At 34.1% G+C, this 24445-nt stretch overlaps 1 protein-coding gene across 8 annotated transcripts in view; it reads right to left on the reverse strand.

The window, feature by feature from the left end:
- Positions 1-24445, reverse strand: part of LOC123682992 (rap1 GTPase-activating protein 1) — a 514048-nt gene that overhangs the window by 203118 nt on the left and 286485 nt on the right. The window contains exon 1 of one of the 8 annotated variants that reach the window (XM_045621879.1): positions 22696-22727. The exons of the other annotated variants lie outside the window; for them this stretch is intronic. Within the exon in view, the coding sequence (XP_045477835.1) occupies positions 22696-22712 (17 nt within the window). The 5' untranslated portion in view covers positions 22713-22727. Of the gene's footprint in view, positions 1-22695; positions 22728-24445 lie in introns of those variants that run through there. 8 annotated transcript variants of the gene reach the window in all.

Here is a 24445-nt window from a genome sequence, read left to right on the forward strand (position 1 = left end):
ATTTCTCAAATCATTAAATCACTTTATGCAGGTATACTACTCCTTCTCCAACTCTTCAACTATTCCTAATTAGTGGGCATCTCAAATATCTTTCCGATATTCCAAAGACGAAGAAAGTCTCAGCTGTTATTGGCACAATGCTATTGTATCGCAACGTAACGAATACTTCGAGTCAATAAGCTCGAAGGTTCCTCATTCCATTCAGTCATCCTTCAGTTCGGTCTATAGCGGTTAATGCGTGTTCATAATTAATTTCGTAATATCGAAGCCATGCCTCTCGTATTCAATTTATTACATAATGCATTTATACATAATCTTATTTGTTTCGACGATCGGCGACACCGATGAATATGCATTGTCGTATGGAAGATTTGTCTCAACAGAAAAGAGTCACCTCAATTCTGATTTTCACTTTGAAGATATGTAAATGAATATCTTATACAGGGTGGTTCGCCGGGATGGCCTATTAGACGTTTATGAAAAACTAATCATAATTTCGAGCTGAAAATTTGCATATTGGGGTTTGAGACAATGATTTTCCTCCTTAAATATTTTCAGATCTCTACAACGTCTGGTTAAACCGGAAACAGACTACTACTTTTTTATTTCAAATGGTACATCCAATATATTATCGCCTCATTAGATAGTTTTTTGACGACAATTCGGCAATATTGGTTAAAAATTCAACGGTCCATGAGTAAATAGGATTACTATGAAAAAAATGGTGGCGATGAGGACTCACATTTTTTGCAGAAAAAAATAATTTCTTTTTCGGTTCTGCAACTACGTAGTATTATAAAACTGTTTGCGGTTTGGACCAAAAACGTGCAAGGTGTTCATATCAAGATCATGAACTTGGCTAACTCAAATTCATCAAAACACAAGATTTTCTAATTAGAACCTATAGTTTTTATTATTTCAGTCGATTCTATTGACAAAAATAGTGGGGTTTATTCAAGAAAACTTTATACCTATAAAATGAATACTTTAAGAGTTATCGAGGGAGGACCTTAAATGAGGAAAAACCGCAATTCCTTATTGTGTGGAGTAGTCTGTGATTTCCGTAAAACACAGAAAGAAACTAAAATTCGACGTTTGGATAACTAAATTTTACATTTCATGAATTATAATTAATTTCTCGTTGGGATTATTGAGAGATCCATAACCCAATACAATTTTCCATTCGAATAATTAATTACAATTCTTGAAATGTCAAATTTAGTTATAGAAACATCGAATTTTAGTTTATTTCTGTATTTCCGGAAGTCACAGACTACTCCACATAGTGACGAATTGCAGTTTTTCCTCATTTAAGGTTCTTCTTCTATAACTCTTATTCATTTTAGGTATAGGGTTTGCTTAAGTAACCGCCACTATTTTTGTTCGTAAAATCGACTGAAATAATAAAAATTATTATAGGTTCTAATTTGAAAATTTCGAGTTTTGATGAATTTGAGTTGTCCAAGTTCATGATCTTCTTATAAACACCCTATTAATCTTTGGTCCAAACCGCAAACTGTCTTATAACACTATGTATTTGCAGAATCGAAAAAGAGAAAAATTTTTTCGAAAAAAAACTTTTTCTGCCGAAATATTCAAAAAATGCGAGTCCTCATAGCCACCTTTTTTTATGAGAATCCCATTGAAGCATAAAGCGGTGAGTTTTTACCCAAGGTATGGCATATTGTCGAAATCGTCAAAAAAGCTATCTAATGATGTAACACCACCTAGGTGGTGTGCCATTTGAAATAAGGAAGTAATAGTCTGTTTCCGGTATAACCGGAAGTTATAGAGATCTGAAAATATTTCAGGGAGAAAGATCATTGTCTCAAACCCCAATATGAAAATTTTCAGCACAAAACTTTGATTAGTTTTCCATAAACGTCTAATAGGCCATCCCGGTGAATCACACTGTATAGGTGAGTAGGAAGTATGTAGGTAAATTGTTCTGCGTCTCTTCGAATATTACAATCGCTCATAATTGACAATCCAATACTTGAATAATTGAGGTGTTTATTCATCACTTAATCTGCTGAGAGATATTTAATCCTCTTTGTTCCATTGATGTTTTTTCTTCTGCGTTATGCACCTTTCTATTTGAAATAATTCTTTCAACAGCAACATTTGAAGTACGAACATGTAGGTATGTATTTACCTACTTTGTTCTGCCCATTCTCCGCATTACAATGTTGGGAAATTTCCACGCAAATTTAGATCAGAGTCAAAATTATAGGTCAAGTTTTGTTGACACAACAATGAAGCGAAGCGAAATTTCCTCCCACGCTACGCTAGGTACCTAATAAGCTAAAAGAGTTCATTTGTACGTACATAATACATGTATAAAGTTACACTTGTTCGAACGGATATAATAATGTCAGAGTTCATATTATCTCAGAATTCGGGTCCGGATGAATCAGCTATGTCCTTATTTTAAGGCTATCTGAAATCACTTTTAATCTTTTATCGTAAACATATTGTTTTAGAACCGCTCAACAAGGTATGATATTATTTAACTGAATGAATGATGAAATACTGCAACGTAATCATATGCAGTATTTAACTCCTCTACATCAGATTGTACGCTTTTATTTTTCTTGGCATGTAAATACTGTTTATCATAACGTAAGTATCAATTACTATTCTTCTTATCGCTCAACACGAGTTCCTACGTTGAGTCGTTGTTTTCTCGAGTAACAATAAGTATCACAAATATTAGTTTGATAGTATACCCAAATTGAACTAATATATCAATAATTATAAGGATATCATTCATGAAAATAATCACTTCTATAGCTTAATGAAAATATTAAATCGAGGAATTTCAGATATTCCACTCAAATTTCCTGTGTAGTTGTTTGAAGTTCATAGAAGAAAATAAACGAGTTTTTTTGATTGAAAAACCCCCTGAGCCTTAAATAAACTTTGACATAATGGACTAATTTGTTTTGAATTTTTCGGATATTCACGGGGAAGATTGAAGAATTACCTAAATAAAAAATATATACAAAAAAAAAGAGTTCTTGTATCTAGTGTTCAATTCTATACATTTTTGAATTGAAAAAATTTAATCTGACAGGGACAATGAATGCCAAATGAGATTTTTCCATGATTTGGTGAATATCTATAATGCCATAAATCGAAAGGGAAAAAAACCAAGCATGCATGCATTATTTTTATATTCTTTATACACTTCCTAAAGGAAATCATTCCAGAAAACAAAATGTCAATTATAAATCTTTTTTAGTTTAATTTTGAAGAGAACTATCATATTATGCTGTATGCCAGACGTATACACTGTGTCCGTAAAGTATGGAACAAATTCAATTTTAGCTAAACAAACCATTTCAAGAAATAATGCTGAAACACGTCGATTTTTATTTTAATTTACCGTATTTTAAAATAATAATCTAATATACAGGGTGAATTACTTTCGAGTAACGACGTCACCGTAATTTTTTTAGATGGAACACCTCCATTTTGTCTCAATTTTCCGATTACTCCAGCTGATCTGATTCCAAAAATGTATCACGTGTTGATTCCAATTGGTACAGGGTGGACAAAAATACAATAGTTTTGTGTGTGCTCATAAAGTAACGCGTAACATTCTTTATTAGTTAAATTAACAATATTATAAAAAATACTTATTGTCTAGCAGCAATTGGTTTGAATGTAACACCCTGTAGTTTGTTTCATTTTTAGATTTATAAAAATGTATTAAAATAGGAAATAATTTTTTTCATATTCTGTCTGCTAGACCACAAGTACCAAACATGTTTGGAAACAGCTCATTTTTATTAATTTCTAAATGTAACAAACTACAGGGTGTTACATTCAACCCAAATGCCGCTAGACAATAAGTATTCTTAATAATATTGTTAATTTAACTAATAAAGAATGTAACTTCATGAGCACACACAAAACTATTGTATTTTTGTCCACCCTGTACCAATTGAAATCAACATGTGATACATTTTTGGAATCAGCTCAGCTAGAGTAATCGGAAAATTGAGACAAAATGGGCGTGTTCCATTAAAAAAAAAAATTACGGTGACGTCATTACTCGAAAGTAATTCACCCTATATATTAGATTATTATTTTAGAATACGGTAAATTAAAATAAAAAATCGACGTGTTTCAGGATTATTTCTCAAAATGGTCTGTTTAGCTAAAAATGAATTTCTTCCATACTTTACGGACACAGTGTATAAACAGTGGAGCTGAACATTAGACCCAACGAAAAGGGAAGATTGGAAAAAACCAAACAAATTTTCCTCAAGTCAATAAATTAAACCACGAGGCCTATTCGAAAACTTCTTCCATCAATATAGTCGGCTGACGTTTGTCATTCAACTTGCGTTACCTAACCCAGGAAAAATGTGAACCGCAACGGAAACAACAACATCCGAACATCAATAACCAAATAAGGAAACACCGAGATGAATCTGCCGAACAGCCTCCGAACAAAACAAAGAAGATCCATCACTGGGCAGACTTCATGTTTAATTCACGGCTTGTTCCGCTACTGCTTCTAACGCTGTGTATCGGTAAGTTCGGTTCACGTGACGTTGTTTAGTGGAACGCAGCGAATGAAGACTTGCTGTCAATTTGAAACCCAGATGTTGCAAGGGAGCGAAAACGGTAGATATCCTAATTAATGCGAAATATTGATATCCCATATAGAGAATAGGAGGTTCATTGATGAGCAGCAGTATGAAGAAATAGAAGCAAATAATACAATAGATATCATATCCGGCTCATACAATCAAATATGTTCTCAGCTAGGTCATGTGAATTGCCAGTTCATATTGATTGATGTTAATTGTAATTCGGGGAGAAGATGAAACGGCAATTTTTATGAACTTCTTGCTGACTGACAGAAAAGGTTAACATTCATATATGCTTATCAGATCTGAATAACTTTTGGTACCTGTTCAATATCTCGTATTATATTGTTAGAATTGGGGTTTCATAAAGGAACATTAAATCGATACAGGTGCTTTAGGAATATCATCATTTCATGCTACTATAATTTTATGAATTATAAGAGAGCTGTCAAATTCTGTGAAGGGAGCTGCAAAATCAACAACATTCAGCAACCATGTGCAGTTCATACCGTCTGATATCATCTTGTTGAACCTTTTTGTTAGGATGAACAAATATATGGTTCAATACCTACGAGATGACGTGCAAAAGTAATCAGTGTAAGGTGGAAGGAAATAAGAAGTGATAAAATAAGAGTGATATTCTGCGGGCGTAACTTAAGTATTATTAAGTATCTTTTGAAATGGGGTCGTTGTTGCTCGGTAAGCCTTCCGAAAACTGCGACCATGTATATATTTTGTTCTTTACCCTACTCATTCATGGAAACCCAAGAAGGTCGTCAATGGCGTTGATAAAACTGACAACCTCCTTAGGGGCCTTAGCCGTTACCTCACGGGTATTCAGGACCGGCTTCCCCATATGAATGTTTCTTAGGCCAGCCAGCTCTGGACACTTGCATACCATGTGTTTAGCTGTTTCTGCTTCTGATCCACCGAGCCTGCAAATCTCATCTGCTGACTTTTACATACGGTACAAATGATATTTGTACAAAAAGTGAGTTGAGAACACCAAAATATTAACAAAAACTCAATAAAAATACATTCATAAATTGGCTTGCTGCCAGTTACCTGATTACCTTTCAAACTTTTCAATATTACTTAATCGATCACCCTCCCACATAAATGCCTCTTCTCTGAACTCAAAACGTATATGTTGAATAAATACAATCTAATCTGAGGCGTATCTATTATGTTTACCCACGATTGAATGGAATGAATGCTCAGTCTACTACGGAAATATGACTCATTCGGTGAAATCTAAATCGAAAGAAACATTGGTTATTGAATAACATTGAATAATTTGTTCTATTTGGATTCATCATTTCTATTTAAATGAATTCTGCAAACGTTCATAACCATACAATTCTCATATTCGATGTTATAAAAATATTGTGAATAACCTAAAAATGTAACCAGGTACCTCAAAGCAGATAATCGTGGGAATAAATTATATATTGAGACAACCGAAAAATACATTTGTGAATGAGAAAAATTTTAAATTTTTTAATCGTACCGAAACTACTGCACTATTTTTGTAGGCTTGATAGCCTGAAGAATAATATAAACGAACAAAACGCTGCCTTGCTGAGCTGAACAGATTCCCAAAAGTGTTATGGATGTGAAGTTTACAACATTGAATAATTTGTTCTATTTCGATTCATCGGTTCTATTTAAATGAATTCTGAAAACGTTCATAACCATACAATTATCATATTAGATGTTTTAAAAAATTATAAATAAACTAAAAATGTAACCAGGTACCTCAAAGCAGATAATCGTGGAAATGAATTATAAATAGAGTCAACAAAAATACATTTGTGAATTAGAAAAATTTTAAAATATTTTTAATCGGACTGAAACTATTGCATTATTTTTGTGGGCTTGATAGCCTGAAAAATAACATTAATCAAAAAAACACTGCCTTGATGAGCTGAACAGATTTCCAAAGGTGTTACAGATGTGAAGTTTACAACTTTATGCTGCAAAAATAACGCATGCTGATTGATATTTGTTGTTGATCAAAAATGTTTCAGTCAAGGAAGAACTGATTTTTTTCGAATGCTAAGGTTTATGTCGGAAATAATGAACCGAAAGATCATCTACCCATTCAATAAACACAATGGCAATAAACACCAGAAATCTTCGAACGACATAAACAATAACTAGCCCTATAAAAGCAAACTCCAACCGAAGTCGTAAGAATTTAACGATTTTCGAGAATGCCCTCGGTTGAACGAACGACAAACAATTATTTCGTCGTTAATGGCCCTTCTCACCGAAGACTCCTGATTCATTCGTCTAGAATACGTACAATTACTTTTCGTATTTGACTTTCGTGCTCCAATCCCTACTTTAACGTTCCTCATTAATAGAAAGCGATCATTATAGTGGAATTAAACGGGAGCTACTCTATTATTATTCACTTCAAACAAGGAAGATACACTGTGGTTATCAGCAGTCAAAACGATGAAAGATCCTTGTTTTATTACAGGTATATTAGTCGACAAACGGCATATGGAGTACGTAGTAACACACAATAGACACATTCAAGATTCTTGACAGTTGGATTTTTTTTTCAGTCATATGGCTGGAGACTGAACCTATATTTACAAAGTGAAAATTCCAACTTTTATTCTTATTAATTTATAATTAGAAACAACGAAAATTGATCACCTCGAGATATCAATGCTTTTCCAAAATCTAGGTAATACAAGACGATATCGAATTGGGTGATCATCTCGGTAATCATCCAGTGTAATCGTATGCCCAATCTCCATTTCCAATCAAAAAATCAAATACGTCCTTTATTTTGTAAATGTTATTCATTCCTATCTAATATAAGATCACCTAGTTACAAATTTTCCCGAATTTCTTATCAGGCCCAAATGAAATGAGTAGTTTCTGATAACTCATTATTATCTTTTGTTGTGGTTTTCAGTTGGTTTGGTCAGGAATACTTCGGTATATTTCACAACGAGCTTTTCAAGGATTCGAAGAGCGTGATAATTTATCAAACTACTTTGCAACTTTTCAAATAATTCACGTTGGAAGAAAAACATTCAGAATTCAAAGTGAGTGAGTAGTATCAAAGTAATTTGTTCAACAAGTCCCAGCATTGATCAAGAAATATTGTTGTGCTACGGAGTTTAAGAAGAATATAACTCTCGAAATAACTGATGCAAGAAATTTCATAAGTTGATACATAGATATGGACTGTGATAGAAATATAGAAATTAACAAGTATGTATCAAATTATGTTCAAAAATTTTCGTCTTAAAGTTAATAACGAGGAATTTCAATACATGGGAAAATGAAGATGCAGTAAGAATACCTAAAAAATATTGACTCAAATATTTAAACGATTATTAAAATTTATTAATTTTTTTTATTTTATTTCATTACGGAAATCCTGTTTGGGGTGAGGTAATTCGACAATTCCATAATATCAGTTTCAAACATATTCTGATTTGTTTTATCTGCATTTAGATCCAGTATACAACTGTAAGAACAAAGGTAAAAAAAAACAAATTTTCATGGAATGCAGTATAATGTGCGCGTCAAAATTATAGAACAATTTTCTTAGAAGAAAAATATTTGGCAACAAAATCCTGAAACAGGTCAATTTTTGTTTCACTTTTACCAAATGTTTATGTATTTTCGTAGGATTTTTGTTGCACCCTGTGCCATCCCCATCAACCCTCTAAATTTTTTGAAATGGGAAAGTGGGTCATGTGGTACTTTTTTGGCAAGGTCTTTGTATCTTCTTTACAGGTGTGCAGAAATTTTCAAGAAAAAAAAAATTTTTTTTTTAATTAATTCAAAGAGGTTTTCAGTATGTGCTCTGTATCATGGCTCATTTACTTTGAGACGATGGTACCAGATAAAATTTTTCACCGAAAGAAAGTCGACCATTACAGTTTTGTTCATACACAACTTTCAATCCCTACGAACCCTTTAATGGATGAAAAAAATGGAGTGACATTAGAAATTTATTTCGGTGAAGGAAGAATGTGTCAAGCGCTTTGATTATTGCATCTAGATTGATGGTAGCCATTTTGAACATTTAATTTAACTTATCCTGTAATGCACAATGATTCTCTGGGTGGTACTTCAATGCCGAAATAAATTTCCAAAGTCACTCCATTTTTTTCCTCCATAAAAGGGTTCGTAGGGATTGAAAGTTGTGCATGAACAAAACTGTAATGGAAGATTTTCATTCGGTAACAAATTTAATTTCATCAGGTACCATCGTCTCAAAGTAAATGAGCCATGACAAAGTGCACATAGGTACTGAAAACCTCTTTGAACTAACTAATTTTTCAAAATATTTTTTTTTCTTGAAGATGTCTGCACGCTTGTAAAGAAGATACGAAGTCCTTGCCAAAAAAGTACCATATGACCTATTTTCCCTATTCAAAAAATTTAGAGGGTTGATGGGGATGGCACAGGGTGCAACAAAAATCCTTCAAAAATGCATAAAAATTTGGTGAAAGTGAAGCAAAAAATGAACGGTTTCAGAATTTTGTTTCCAAATATTTTTCTTCTAAAAAAATGAATTTGTTCTATAATTATAACGCGCACTGTATAAACCTTGAAGGGGATGATCACTGTATTGCATAATAATGAGAATGTATTCATTGCATATGATCCATCGTTTTTCAAGATTTATATGAGGCACCTATCATAAATATGTTAGAAATCCTACCATAATGTTACAAATAATGAAAATCATTAATACCAAAAACTTATTGAATGATAATACATTTCTAAAAACTCGATTCCTTCATTCTCACTTGCTTTCTCCATTGTAAATTATTACTTGGCATTATATAAATCAATAGGAATTTTGTTTCTAGAACTAATTTTTTCGTCAATGCAGACAACAGTTTATCGATTTGGGAAAAACAATACGATGTCTCCATGCAGTCGGCAAAAGGTACCATTTCAAATTCCAAATCTGACATTTAGGTTTGACCTTTTCCAAGTAAAACAGTCGGTCGACGTTTTTCGCGATTTATTCGACATTCAGGCGACATTCACAAGAGGCTACCACGCGTGAAGTCTACCTGCTTAACGAAAAAAGAAGAAGAAATGATGATGGAGTCGGTCTTTGAACTGGGCGGACCTTTCCATGAAACCATTTTTTCGAACGAGCTACCGCTAAAGTCGAAAAGTTTCTTCGACGTATTTCCCGAGGGAATGAGAACTTCATTGTCGAATTCTTCAACTCCCCTGGGGTCAGATTGTGTATTCATGTTCTTTTTGGGGAGATTTAATTTTTATGTCGACAAGGCGAAATGAAAATCTGATTTTGAGGTTGGGATCTCGGAATTAGATGCCAAATTTCACAGGTTGTTTTCGCGTTATTTCATTTTATCGAACCTTCGATATTCTGAAACGAATTAAAAAAAATGAATCGTTGATTAAATGTTTATAATTGACTTGATTAGATCTGATACAACATTTTACGATTGTGACTTGCTAGAAAAGTATCTTGAAAATGTCGGTATCCAACTTTTCTCTGTACGCCTTCCAAAAGCTCAGAGCTCATTCAACTTAGGAAAACCGTTTGTCTTTGGGAAGGTATTGTAAATGTGTCTCATTGCCATTTTAGACACTGGACATCGTTTACCCCACAGTTGATGGTAACTCCGTAACCATTCAATTTATTTTTCGACAGCTGAGCTCATGTTATCGGTTAAATCCATTGAGAATAGAATGGTATATATTCTATTCTATACGCTCATATATGGTGAACATATGGGATGAAATGCCTCGAGTAATTTTCATATTGAAGACCAAGAGTCTATAGGAAAATAAAAAAAATAAGGAAAATACTGAGATAAGTAGTCAGGAGTTTTTGAGCGCTCGTCATTTATGCACAAGTTGCGCCATTGCGTTTCCATCCAAAACTTTTTTCGTTAATTTAAAAAATTTGACTAAATTTCACTGAACATTTTGAATGCTTTACTGGGTGTCCCAAATTCGATGCTCCTTGGAAGAATCTCAATAATTATTAGACTTAGAGAAGAAATCTTAGAGGACTCGCGATCTCTTTCTTCGAAATAATAAGATCAGAAATAAATAATAGATATCTTGATTCGTTCTCGAGAGACAGGGACTGAAAAATGACTGTCAAAATTGTATATTATATGATACTCATTACAGATCATAGAAATCAATTGTCGTTCTAGAGATATAGGGAAGAGTTTGAAATCTGTCGAAGCAGAGCCTATGTTTTGATCCTGGTTGTATTTCCTAAAAACAAAGTTTTGACATAAAGAATTTTGGAATTCGTAAATAAAACTCTTGACAAACTTGAAATCGTTTATTCCATGCAATCTGAAAATTCAATAAAAAGAAGGCTGTTTCATAAGAAAGAACATGTTTGGCCATTCACACTTTTTGGGTACATCCCCCAAATAATTTAAGAACGCAGCTCTAATGGATCTCAATCATACTGAATCGAAAAAATACGATAATTGCAGGGTTTAACCGTAATATAATAATATAATATAAATAATATCGTCACAGTCGATATTTTCAAGAATCCCTACAAGAAAATTATATAATATACTCCTCACATTTTGTAGTAAAAATGGTCTAATGCACTATCAACTTTCACCACCAAAATTTATTCCACCAAGAGCACATCTTCGGATTATAATACGAGGTCAATGTGGTATAGTTTTTTTCTTGTATTTATAGTAGTAGTCGTCGCGTTCCGTCTAATCCAAAGCGTCCGTAATAAATGCACGAAATTGCCATTCCACCGTGAAAACTACGTTCTAGGATCTTAAAAAAAAGTCGGCAATTGCTTCTCGAAGAAAGCGAATCGTGTTGAAGTTCATGAAAACACCGTAAAAAAATGTTTCGTCGGCACTTGGCCGCGTTTTTTACGAGTGTGCGGCACGTGAACACGCGAGAAATAGATCCGTTATTTGTATCGTTTGAGGGTTCTTAGGCCAATAAGAATTTCGTGTTTCGCATGTATGCGATGATCAAAGTGGACCGGCGTCAATTTGATACGTATCGAATGTTTTTATTCAAAGGAAATTGGGAACACCTAGGGTGATACAAACGTCAAACTATTATGAGATATTCCATTAAGGTCTGCACGCACAAAAGAAGGGTAAGCTAGTATTGCATCAATAAAAAAGACGTGGTCAATGGATATGTGAATCTCAAAGAGTTTAATAATATGTATAATCTGCTCCGAAAATTTTTTTGTTGCAGTGTTGATGGGCAAATGATTTACATTCCATTGCGTTTTTTGAGAGCATTCACTCACTGGACAGATCGCTCTCGCATTTCGTCACAATAACTTTAACTGTTATTTTCGAATTTAAAGCAGGGAATGGTCTCAAACAATAAAGATCAAAACACTGATGACGCATTCGTGGTCAAATTCTAGAATATCTGCCTGCTCGGAAGAAAAGACCTCGAAATTTAAAATTTTCAGAATAGATTCGGATCTCGAACAGCATAATCGTACGTTTTTGCATATACATATGCATAATAATAAGAGAATAATTGTAAAATACAAGCCACCGGCTTAAAATAAGTAGAAGAAGAAGAAGATATGTTTAGTATAACAATTTAAAACTTGTTGCAAAAATTTGTATTGATAGCGTCATCAGAACCATTGAAAATGCAATATCGAAAAAAAAATTAACAATGTCAAGAATTATGCAAAATTTTGTGACGATCGCGTGATTGGAATCATTGAATATTCAAGAAGAATATAAAAAAAAATGAAGACTGCACTTGCGTGAATACAAGAGCTTTTGATCGTTCGTTCATTCATGTGCGTCTTAAAATAGTATAAAATATGATCTCCAAGGGCGCAACTTGTGCATGAATGACGAGCGCTCAAAAACTACTGACTACCTATCTATGTAAGTGTTTTCATTATATTTTTTTTTCGCCTATAGACTTGATACAAAATATATACTTGATACATAAAAACATTTCAAATATTGAATAAATCTTTATTTTTTCCTCTTTCAAAGTTCTAATATCTCAAGGGGATGCTTGAAGATCTTTTTTCTCCAAGTCTATAGTTCTCGAGATGCTTCCAGTGAACATACATGGTGTCCCAAAATTTGTTGTCAAGTGAGTGGATTTGAATCCCTTTGAGCTAGAAAAAAATGAATGGCACATTCTCGGGTTCGATTTTTGACAAAATTAATTGTGTTTGAACCGCAACTTAATTTGTTCAACTGTTTGTTTGTATAAGAGAAAATAAGAAATAGGCATGAAATGAAAAGTTATAACTTCGAAACTAATGGCAATAAAGAATAAATAATAATATATAATGTTTATTCACTATAAACATAAAAAAATTACAGAGGTATTTATTTCGCGAAATAACATCAATGGATTTTACCAAAAAAAGATACGTCCCTCACCAAATTAATTTTCTCAAAAATAGAGCGATAAAATGTGATAAAATTCAAAGGGATTCTGAGATCCTCTCAATAGTGAGAGGACAACGAATTTGGGATACCCGATACAGTGTAAAAATAGTTGACATACACAGAACATATTGTAATTCCAAATGACAGAACTTTTTTTCTGTGCCCGAAAGATGTAACGTTGAAACCATCATCAAACCTAACAGTTCAAGAAAATGAGGACTGCTGGCAAAATCCACATTCCGTCGAGGCCCGATTGAAAATCCCACGCGATGGAAACTCTCTCGGAATAAACCACAATCCATTACCGGGACTTCCCCCGGGCGATTCCACCTGTCTCCTCGTGGAATCCCGTCCTAACAGCGGCCGGGGCGGATTCCGTGTGCGCCCGCGAATGCCACAGGCGACCGCCACCGAAAACGAGAAGCAGCAGGTGTTTTTCAACCAGGAGATACGCTCAAGTGTGGCGCTGCTCTAATGGACGAATCTTGTAGACACGTGCATCTCACGCAAAAGGGGGACTGGATGTAAAAGGCGCGAAAGAGGTGTTTAAAGCTTCGTTCACACGAGGACGGTGTAGTTGAACCACATTCGGAATTTACGATCTTGGAGCCGTTTTGTGTGTGAGATTTATTGAGGTTGTGGCTAGGCGACGAAAATCTGATAGGCGTCACACTACACGCGATTGGGAGTAGAGTTGCATAAGTTTGACTAGTGCTAAGTTTGAGATTGACTTGGGTTTTACTCAAACTCAAGTCAATGCCAGCTTCTTTCGTTCAGATTTTTTTTGTCAGACTAGTTTGGAGTAGTTGAGAAAAATGTAAAATAAACTTTGGTCCAGTATTACACTTTTTGGTGTCTTGTAGTTAAGTCGTATTTGCTACCGATTTAGAGGACAAAATTTCAAACAACTCCCAAACTCCCCTCAGAAATTTCCAAATTATTATAAATGTGGGATCTGAATTCTTAACATCCGACTGAATGATACGCTACTGACTTGACTATACGAAAACTACGCGATCGATCCTAAAACGGTGGACCATGCAGTTTTTATCGATATTGGGAGACGTAAGGGGAAGAAGTACTTGAGACTGAAGACTGAGACTGGAGTACGATACATACGAACGAGGGTAGTATTCGACGTTAGAGAATAGACAGAGATAGTAAGAATTTGACGTGATAGACGCATATGATTCGACGTAAATATATTAGACGCAGCTAGTTAAATAATTCGACGTTAGATTTAGACGGATCTACTCGAATAATCTGACAATTAGACGATTAAGAAATATACGGAACAAAATAACTTCGATAGACGAAAGTTCAGTGGCTGTACATTCAATTGAAGTTGAATTGTACATAGTGTAAATAAACAATAGTTGAGTACCGGCGGCCTTTTTATATAAACCCCTAGACAACGATATAAAAACCCTACATAAAGATCCAGTTAGTATGCTGTAATAAGTTTTAGTACTTATTTACGTAATCTGTAGTAAAAATTGATAATGATTCGATAGACTGGTATAATCATCACAAAAAAGTAGGACTACAAGGAAGGTCCCATATCTTGAAAACGAAGCGTTTGCGGGACCATGTTTTTATAAGACTTTCCTTAGAATTACTCAAGAAATCTCTAATTTCCCTTTGTAATTATAACAATTAAGCAACACCATTTTGTGAAATAAATTAAACAAAAAAGTAATACACAAACTGAAACTCTGATTACTATATTTTATTTAATTTCATTGGTCTTGATGGTGTTATCGACCTCTTCATATATCTGCTCTGCATGGTCAAACATCAAAATATTACCCACATTTTTTTCCGCTGTACTCCACAGATCTGGTGTGAATGACGCTTAAGGCTCCGGGTTTTGATTGAGGCCTGCAATCACTGTGGAACGGGTTTTAGAAGGGAAGTGACAAAAACCCATCGATATAATTGTTTCATAGCGCGAAACTACCAGCTTCCATTAGAGATGTATGGCGAGATCAAAGAGATGTAGGCAAAGGGTTGGGACGATGACAATGCTACGTGATTGCACTTTTCCTGAGTGATGTTTTGTTATGCATCGGAGGATTCTGATTGAGGAAAATATGAATCTCTCATCTACAAACCAGAACAATGTCTCATCTCTTCAGATGCATCCAAAGTAATTTTACAGAGAAGCCATTATTTTTATATAATGAAAAAACATGTTGTCTTTAATAATAATGAAGATGAAACATTCATTCAAATTGAAGGAAAGAACTATATGAAATAATATTTAGTATCATCATATCTTTACCAGTTTTCAATTTCATACTAGTATATTATTAATTTTTTAAGAATAAGTTCTGGAAATTTGTTTCTCTAATTCTGTGGTTATTCCGTTCATTCTTCCACATCTTGTAGAACAAAGTCGTGCGAGAATATATCAGAAACGCACAGTTTTCATTGTTATATTTTATTATTATTTGTTGGTACTCCAAACTCTCCGCCACGGCTTTATCTGTCAATTAATCGTTCGAATTTGAAATTTGCACAGGGTGCAACAAAAATCCTTCAAAAATGCATAAAAATTTGGTGAAAGTGAAGCAAAAAATGAACGGTTTCAGAATTTTGCTTCCAAATATTTTTCTTCTGAAAAAATGAATTTGTTCTATAATTATAACGCGCACTGTACAAACCTTGAAGGGGATGATTACTGTATTGCATAATAATAAGAATGTATTCATTGCATATGATCCATCGTTTTGCAAGATTTATATGAGGCACATATCATAAATATGTTAGAAATCCTACCATAATGTTACAAATAATGAAAGACATTAATACCAAAAACTTATTGAATGATAATACATTTCTAAAAACTCGATTCCTTCATTCTCACTTGCTTTCTCCATTGTAAATTATTACTTGGCATTATATAAATCAATCGGAATTTTGTTTCGCTAATTCTGTGGTTATTCCGTTCATTCTTCAACATCTTGTAGAACAAAATCGTGCGAGAATATATCAGAAACGCACAGTTTTCATGGTTATATTTTATTATTCTATGTTGGCACTCCGAACTTTCCGCCACGGCTTTATCTGTCAATTAATCGTTCGAATTTGAAATTTGCCTTAAAGAAATCAGTTCTGCCAACCAACATTTTTCAATGCAAAAATCACTAAATGATATTTATGGAAATATTTCATTAATTTCAATCAAAAATGCAATGAATTAGAGAAAATATTGTATAATACTCGTACACAAGGCTCATTCTACCACTCGTTCATTCAACAACTCGCCACTTCGTGGCTCGTTTTTGAATTTTGAACTCGTGGAAGAATATAAATGCCTTCTGCACTTGTATTATAAATAACTATTCCTTAATGTTAAATCTTTGATGTTCATGGATCCAATTCTCAAACAGAAAAACCAATACACTATAACAAAATAGCCATCAGTACGAAAATATGGAAAAATATTGCAGTGTAAACAATGGAAAATGGATTAGTTATACAGTTAGACTCCACTTGTAATCAAATTTGTTCTATAATGTCTAAATTATAGCCAACTCTACTACTTGATTCATCTTGATTTTGGCATTGAAAAAAATTAGAAGTATTCAATATAAATTTGCACAATTGAATATTTTGTTTCTTTCAACTCACTTGATTTGTTTTCACATTAAAACAATTATGGCCCTCTTGAAAGTATATCAAATCAATATGCTCTAGGATGAATTAATCGAATAGCAATAGAGTAAATGTATTCAATCTTAATTACATGAAAATTTGTCTAGAATGTACTTAGTGGATGTTTCGATGTAAGCTTGAATGACCTGAAGAAGAATACAGTAATGTTGGATAGCAGCAGTCTTTAGTGGGATTTTCAGATCTTGATTGTTGTCATTATAATGGGATTATTTTGTAAATGGACGATGGACAAAGAGGCTGCTCGAGTGGAGACCAAGAACCGACAAAAGAAGCAGGGGAAGACCTCCCACGCGATGGACTGACGACATCAAGAGGATGACCACAGACTGGATGCGGAGTGCTCAGAATAGAGGACAATGGGCAGAAATGAGGGAGGCCTATATCCAGCAGTGGATGCAAAGGGCTGATTGATGATGATGATGATGATTTTGTAAAAACTACCCAAAGTAACATTTTACAATTAGAGTAGTAAAAAAGTCTGTTTTCGTACATTCCAAATCAGCAATTCTGAAGTTCAGACAAATCGGTAATAAAACTATTGTGTATACTGATATAAATAATAATAAATTCTCCCTTCATTTAAATATCATTCGTGAACCGTACAAGTTCTTGTTGAAAATGTAGATGAAGAATTGAAGACGGTCCCGAATGCAACCTTGCAGAATAATCAAATGGACGAATAAATGCTTCCTCTTTCCGAGATTTTACGACATAAATTTTATAGTAGCGTTGTTTTTCTTTTCCACGACGACGAAACAACTCACAACATCGTACGACCTGCCGTCCAAATGAATTTCTATCTGTATTCCTGCAGGTGCCCTTTGAACCCCTCAATGAATAATGCAGGACGTTCTCTTACGGACCGCTGAAAATCACCCCTACGTCACGGGACCAGTTCCGTGCTAAACGTCCCGCACTTACGGAACCCACGATGCCCGCTCGTAAGGATTAAATATGTATATGACGCCTGGGGCCCACCGTTCGGGATCACTAATTTGGTCGGTCCCACGGCAGCCTCAATCCAGGGCTTCTGTGCGGCTTCTTGGTGGTGGCAAGGTTATATGTTGCTCTGGAGGGGGGGACTTTGAGGGTTCCGTTATGATGATTGCGTTATGGATGGTATAGAGAAAGCGGTTTTAGTTGAACTCATTTGAGTCTAAGGGAGCTCCAATGAATTCTGGGCTAGCTGTTCAGGATTTATTACCGTGTATGGTGTTGAAAGGTATGGGCATTTCTCCCTAAATTGATAAAGGTTTTGCTTATCAGGATTTTGAAACACCGTCTAATTAGGTCAGATTTTTGGTATGGACTAGTTTAGTGATGTTGATAATACTATATTTGACACGATATAATCAAAATATAGAGCAAAACTTATAAATCAGTGAAAAAATTTTGAAAATCCATCAGTAAATGAATGAGAAATAGATTATTTAAATTTACGTATTTTAGCGCGGAACGTCTTTGGTCTGTGACGTCACGGCTCTTGCCTGTGATCGCTACACCATAAATTACGTTTAAATACTTAGCCGCGCCAAGGCTCTCGCGCCGTTTGTAGTTGTACAGTGTAGTTTTAACTCGAGTTTTGTTTTTGTCACCATAATGGAAAAAGTCTTCGTAAAAGGACAAAGTGACAATTTGCCTAAAATAGATATATTTGCAGTGATGCAGTTTTTTTCTTCAAATCCATCTTATGTCATTGCTGAAATAAAAGGAGTTAAACTTTTCAAGTAAGTATCTACTTTTGAGTTTGCTTCATCATGGTTCAACTTATAACGATGATTTATTTAAAAAACGTTTCATAAACAGTTTGTAGTTGAGTACTGGTTGTTGAAGTCTATCAATGGCAAAACATATTTATGTGAGGAGTAAAAAGTAAAAAAAAAAAAGTAATTTATATGTATGTATATAGTAAGTTATTTCAGCCATCGTGTAACGAACAAAACACGACACGAACGGCACAAGTGATTGTACACCAATGAATTCGTAAGCACTCTGCGAATACCAGTCGTCTAGTGCACACACTAGACGTCACGACACTTACACGTACTATGAAATTATTCTTCCAAGCGCAAGTTCAAAGTCCCATAACTTTTTCATTTCTAGAGATATTTCAATGATTCTTCCACATTTTTGTTCCATTTTACTTAAATTTTTAGAATTAATCCTTAACAAAAAAATGAAAGCTAGTCCATTCTGGCTCCGCAAATTGTTATGCTATATTCAGTTAAGTATTTCTCGTAAACATTCGCTGCACGTTATACAGGATATTATGGAGTTTTAGAAAATGCAGCACTGACCTCTGAAATTTCTTTGGACCAACAATTGATTATATTAAAGAGTAGCTACTAATTTCTTCAAGGTTATACATGGTGTATCATGGTATGTTAGACGTTTACGGAAAACGGAAAGCAAGAATTCATTAAAAATTCGGTTTCTCACCAACAACTGCTCTATCGATCTAAAATATTTTCAGTGCTGCGATTTTCGGCAGAAGAAGCTTTTATCGAAAATTTTCCTGATTTGAGGATCTTTCACGCTGACTCTTAAAGTATTCTTTTTAGGAATAACGTTAACTGAAGTAATCCACACTATTGTTTCACGTAGAATCAACTGAAATAATGAAAAATATAGTTTCTTATTTGAAAATCTTGAGTTTTGATGAATTTGAGTTGTCCAAGATCATGATCTTGGATTTGGATCTGTACATTTTTGGTCCAAACCGCAAAAAGTCTTATAATACTATGTATTTGCAGGATCGAAAAAGAAAGAGAAAATTTTTGAAGAAAGCTCTTTCTGGCAATAACTTCAAAAAAAAGGGAGTCCTCATCGCCGCCACTTTTTTCATAAGAATAAGAATAGTTCTAACCCTGTATACCTACTCGTACATTAGAAAATTTGATTATTGAGTGTTATGGCGCGTAAAGTATCCATGGCGAATTTTGAGGGGATATACTCATCCCTAGAAATATTGAAATTTTCATTTACTGAGAATTGTTGCCAAGATTTAAATAGTTTTGTGTATGAAGGATGTGCATTGACAAAATCCGAAACTTCAGCAATAACGTCCTTGAAGAAAAAATCTTCATTTAAGTTTTGTTGTAGGTACAAGGCAGTATCACTCGCAGTAGAAGTACATACTACTATATGTAGAGGTTTCTAAGTATAACAGTTCTGTTTAATAGGCATTTTATTCTCGATTGTCAGCCACCGTAGCTCTAGCTCCAGAAAAAAATCGATCTTTCATATTCTCATTATTTTTCATTACCTTGATTTGACAAGTGAACTGTTAAAAAATTGCGAAATATCACTTATGCCTATAAATTTCATAATAATTTCTCTTTTAGTTCGTTATCATCATCAGACATCATTACGTTAATGATATGGTCCAAATACAAAGTATTATATGTATATAAGGAGCGCTCAAAATCTCTTGACTTAAATACGGTGTATTTCTAAATTTTTCATCGATACCTCGACTACTAGTTGCACCACAATTTATGATATCCAAACCACCGCTTACCTGCCGATACCGCTCGAATAACGGATAAAGTAGGATTTCGTAAACGAACGTAGCGCCACGTGGGCATCGCTAAAGGCGTGATCCCAGGGTGATATTTTCGAAACGGTCCGTTTTGCGTTCGAAGAAAAAACGCTCTTAGTCCAAATTACCCGTCATTATATCTGAGAACCGCATTTCGTTTCGTGCCGTTTCTTTGTATGCGTCCGCGGTCTTTTTTCGTTATTGTTCTTTTTTCGTTCTATGCGGTTATTATGCTTTGTAGTAGGCGGAGGGAATTAATTGGTGGAGATATGGCTCGACTGTTCCGTCTCGAAATCTTCACGGATCCGCTTTGTTTCGATAAATGGGAAAGAGCCTTTCTTGATTATTCCTCGGTTGCCACTCATTAATAGCAGCTTTAACGACCGCTTCTGCATTCTCAAGGTTTGAAATTCTCGACCATTTCCTATTATATTTGAAACAACTAATATGTCTTTACTTGCAATACCAAGACGAAAATAATCTGCAATTTCAAGTTGCAAACGCCCACTGTTTTTGCGTCGGAAACATTGTATCGCTCTTTGCAACGAGTGGAGTTAGTCTTTTTGAGTGCTCGTTTTACGACGCATACGATGAAAATATTTGAATATTGGTACATCATACATCATAATTTCGAACTGGAAATTTGCATATTGGGGTTTGAGATAATGATCTTTCCCTAAAATATTTTATTTTTCTGTTCAAGTAGTGGGCTGGTGCCAGAATTGTCAAATAACATGTTACTTCGTTCAGTTGTTGTGTGAAACCATCACTTGACTTTTTCAAATTATGTAGAACAATTTATCTAAATATTGCCAGTTGTACGCTTTGTAGAGTGTTGGTATGTAATTAATAGGACGTTATTTATCAAAAAGTATTTAGGTCTTCACAAAAATTAATTGATGGTTTCATATAACAACTGAACGAAGTAACAAGTTATTTGACAATTCTGACACCAGCCTACTACTTAAACAATAAAATAAAAAGGAAGTTCAAATCTGCGTAGCTAGATTCGATATTTTTGTAGATTGTGATACATTATTGGGTTCGCAATTATTTTCTTTATCCCCTCATAAAGAAAACCAATATGACGTCCACAAGAAAAATAATTCTATCGCGTCTCTGAAACAATGGAAAACAGAAAAATCTTACGACACCATCTGAACCAAACTGAAAATCTCGATTTTCAGGTTTTTCGAGATATTTCGGGAACCATTGGAGATATTTTGGATTTGTTAACACCAACACACTAATCCTCAAATAAAGCAGATTTTTTTGTAATTCAAGCCACCCAGTATTTCAAACGGTTTTCGATATCTCTGTAGTGACCCTCTAAATAGTTCTAACCCTGTATAACTGAAATCATATCTTCTTAAATTTCTTTCAGTATTCACACACGAGCATGATTAAGATAAAACAATACAACAATTTATAAACGTTTTCAAAGCGTTCTCTTTAAGTGATTAAATTGCATAACCTACTGAACACTAATGACGTATGAAATGTCAAGAAAGAGTCATTTTAAATTGTATCATTTTTTTTTGGAAAACCCTATATTTCACAAATAAAGAGCATTGGTCTATATTTCAAGGGGCAAGTTGATTGAAGTAACTATGTAAATTTTTTCATATTCCCATAAAAAATATCCCCTTCCCAATTACATTTCCCCTTCTATTTTAGAATTACCAATGCATGAATAACATATTCGAAAGAATCGCGTTATTGGATATTTATAGTTAACACAGCAAACAACATTGGTCGATATGTCAAGTTCACTGAGAGAACAATAAAATGTATATCACAATAAAAAATGTCACTCCACAAATAAAAAATAAATATAAAAATATAACATTTTCTGTATCGAATGAAAAATTACTCACAGCTTCTTCACTACACGTTTAATCAACCTCATATTGATAGAGTAAATCACAACTTGTATCCGAATAAAACTACACCAACCGCGTCACGTGTTAGATCCATGAAAATTCGTTCATTTCTGGATCGTACCGCTTGAGCTGCCTCCTGTCTCCGATACCCTCGGACTAACTGATTATTCAAATCAACCCCGATTTTCGAAATTCACCTGTAACCTAAACGGCGTAAAGCTATCTCGAAGATGACGGCAACGGATAGTTTGACAGGTGCCCTAGTGCGGACCGGGCTTAATTAACATGACCTGTTCGATCATTACGCAGTTCTATCGTCGATATCATCGGAATATAGTGGCTTCCTCCGATATTTACGTAATATTAACCTTCCGGGGGTTGAGTTTGTACGATTTCACCTGTATCTCCATTTCTATATATTATATATTTAACATAGACGGTCTTCCAATTAACTTAATTAATCGTGACCGAGAATAGGTAGGTTAGGTTTTGCCTAGATTAGTTATATTTAATTTTATTGTCGTTCTACGGTTACCGTGAAATCGGTTATGGGGAAAACTGGTCTGCACCTGAATGCATCTGCCATCGGGGTATCAATTTTGGATTCCGAATAATTGGGACTTATGCTTCAGGCGGGTCCAAGAAACAGGTTGGGTCGTGGAGAGGTTACTTACCGGACACGGTAAGAACAGTTTTATCCTGAAGACTCACCTGTAAAAAAAATAAACTGTCAGTTGAACGAAGTAGATAGAATAAATTACCCAAAATAAAAATTGAAAATCTACCAAGATGAGACAATTACGTAAAAAAAATTCTTTTATATAAGTACTTCACTTTTGCCGCGAGTGCAAAATTTTCACCATTTTTTGTAGTTAATTTAACAATGTAAATGCGTTGTTCAAGCGTGTTTCCTGAAGCCGTAATTTTTACTTGTCAAATATCAAAGGATTGACAGCTGCCAAATAGCGGGCTATTCAAAATGTAAGCTCTTATTGGGAAACTCTGTATATCTGTTCTCATTCTCATTCGCATTGAAGATTGGTTATTCATGGATCATTCTCAACAGTATTAGGTTTTCATCTGAAATTATTTCAAATATAAATAGAACGAGAAATAGAATGAAAATGCACTGTGCCCGTAAAGTATGGAACAAATTCATTTTTAGTTAAACAGATCATTTTGAGGAATAATCACGAAACACGTCGATTTTTCATTTCAATTCACCGTATTTTAAAATAATAATCTAATATACAGGGTGAATTACTTTCGAGTTATGACATCACCGTATTTTTTTTTAAATGGAACACCCCCATTTGGTCTAAATTTTCCGATTACTCTAGCTGTGCTGATTCAAAAAATGTATCATATGTTGATTCCAATTGGTACAGGTTGCACAAATTATAATAGTTTTGTGTGTGCTCATACAGTAACGCGAAATATTCTTTATTAGTTAAATTCACAGTTTGGAAACAGCTCATTTTTATCAATCTAAAAATGAAACAAACTACAAGGTGCTACATTCAAACCAATTGCCGCTAGACAATAAGTATTAATTATTAAGTATTAGTACTTGTGGTCTAGCATACAGAATATAAAAGAAATTAGTTCTTATTTTTATACATTTTTATTAATCTGAAAATGTAACAAACTACAGGGTGTTACATTCAAACCAATTGCCGCTAGACAATAAGTTGTTTTGATAATATAGTTAATTTAACTTATAAAGAATATTACACATTACTTTATGAGCACACACAAAATTATTGTATTTTTGTCCACCCTGTACCAATTGGAATCAACATGTGATGTATTTTTGGAATCAGCTCAGCTAGAGTTTCATTTAAAAAAAAATTACGGTGACGTCATTACTCGAAAGTAATTCACCCTGTATATTAGATTTTGATTTTAAAATACGGTAAATTAAAATCAAAAATGAACGTGTTTCAGGATTATTTCTTAAAATGGTCTGTTTGGCTGAAAATTAATTTGTTCCATACTTCACGGACACAGTGTAAATTATTTGCATTTGCCCCATAATAGGATTTCGATTACCATTACAGGCATACCAAGTACAAAATATATCCTTTCATAAGAGAATGAAAGTCACAGCTCACGATTTGTTTGTTTGCGTGCATATCCCCAACAGCTGGTTCAATGTTTTCCACAACGAATGAGATCAGTCAAAATATTATTTTCAACAAAAGAAATATCAGATTCGACAGCTGTTCCAATTTCAAGAGCTGAAGAATAGAGACAAATAGGTACTGCGTGAAATTAGAACCTAAAGATCGGCAAAATTTGACATTTGGTTGATGAAAC

This window comes from Harmonia axyridis, chromosome 6, assembly GCF_914767665.1.
Source record: "Harmonia axyridis chromosome 6, icHarAxyr1.1, whole genome shotgun sequence".
Classification (NCBI taxonomy): Eukaryota; Metazoa; Arthropoda; class Insecta; order Coleoptera; family Coccinellidae; genus Harmonia; species Harmonia axyridis.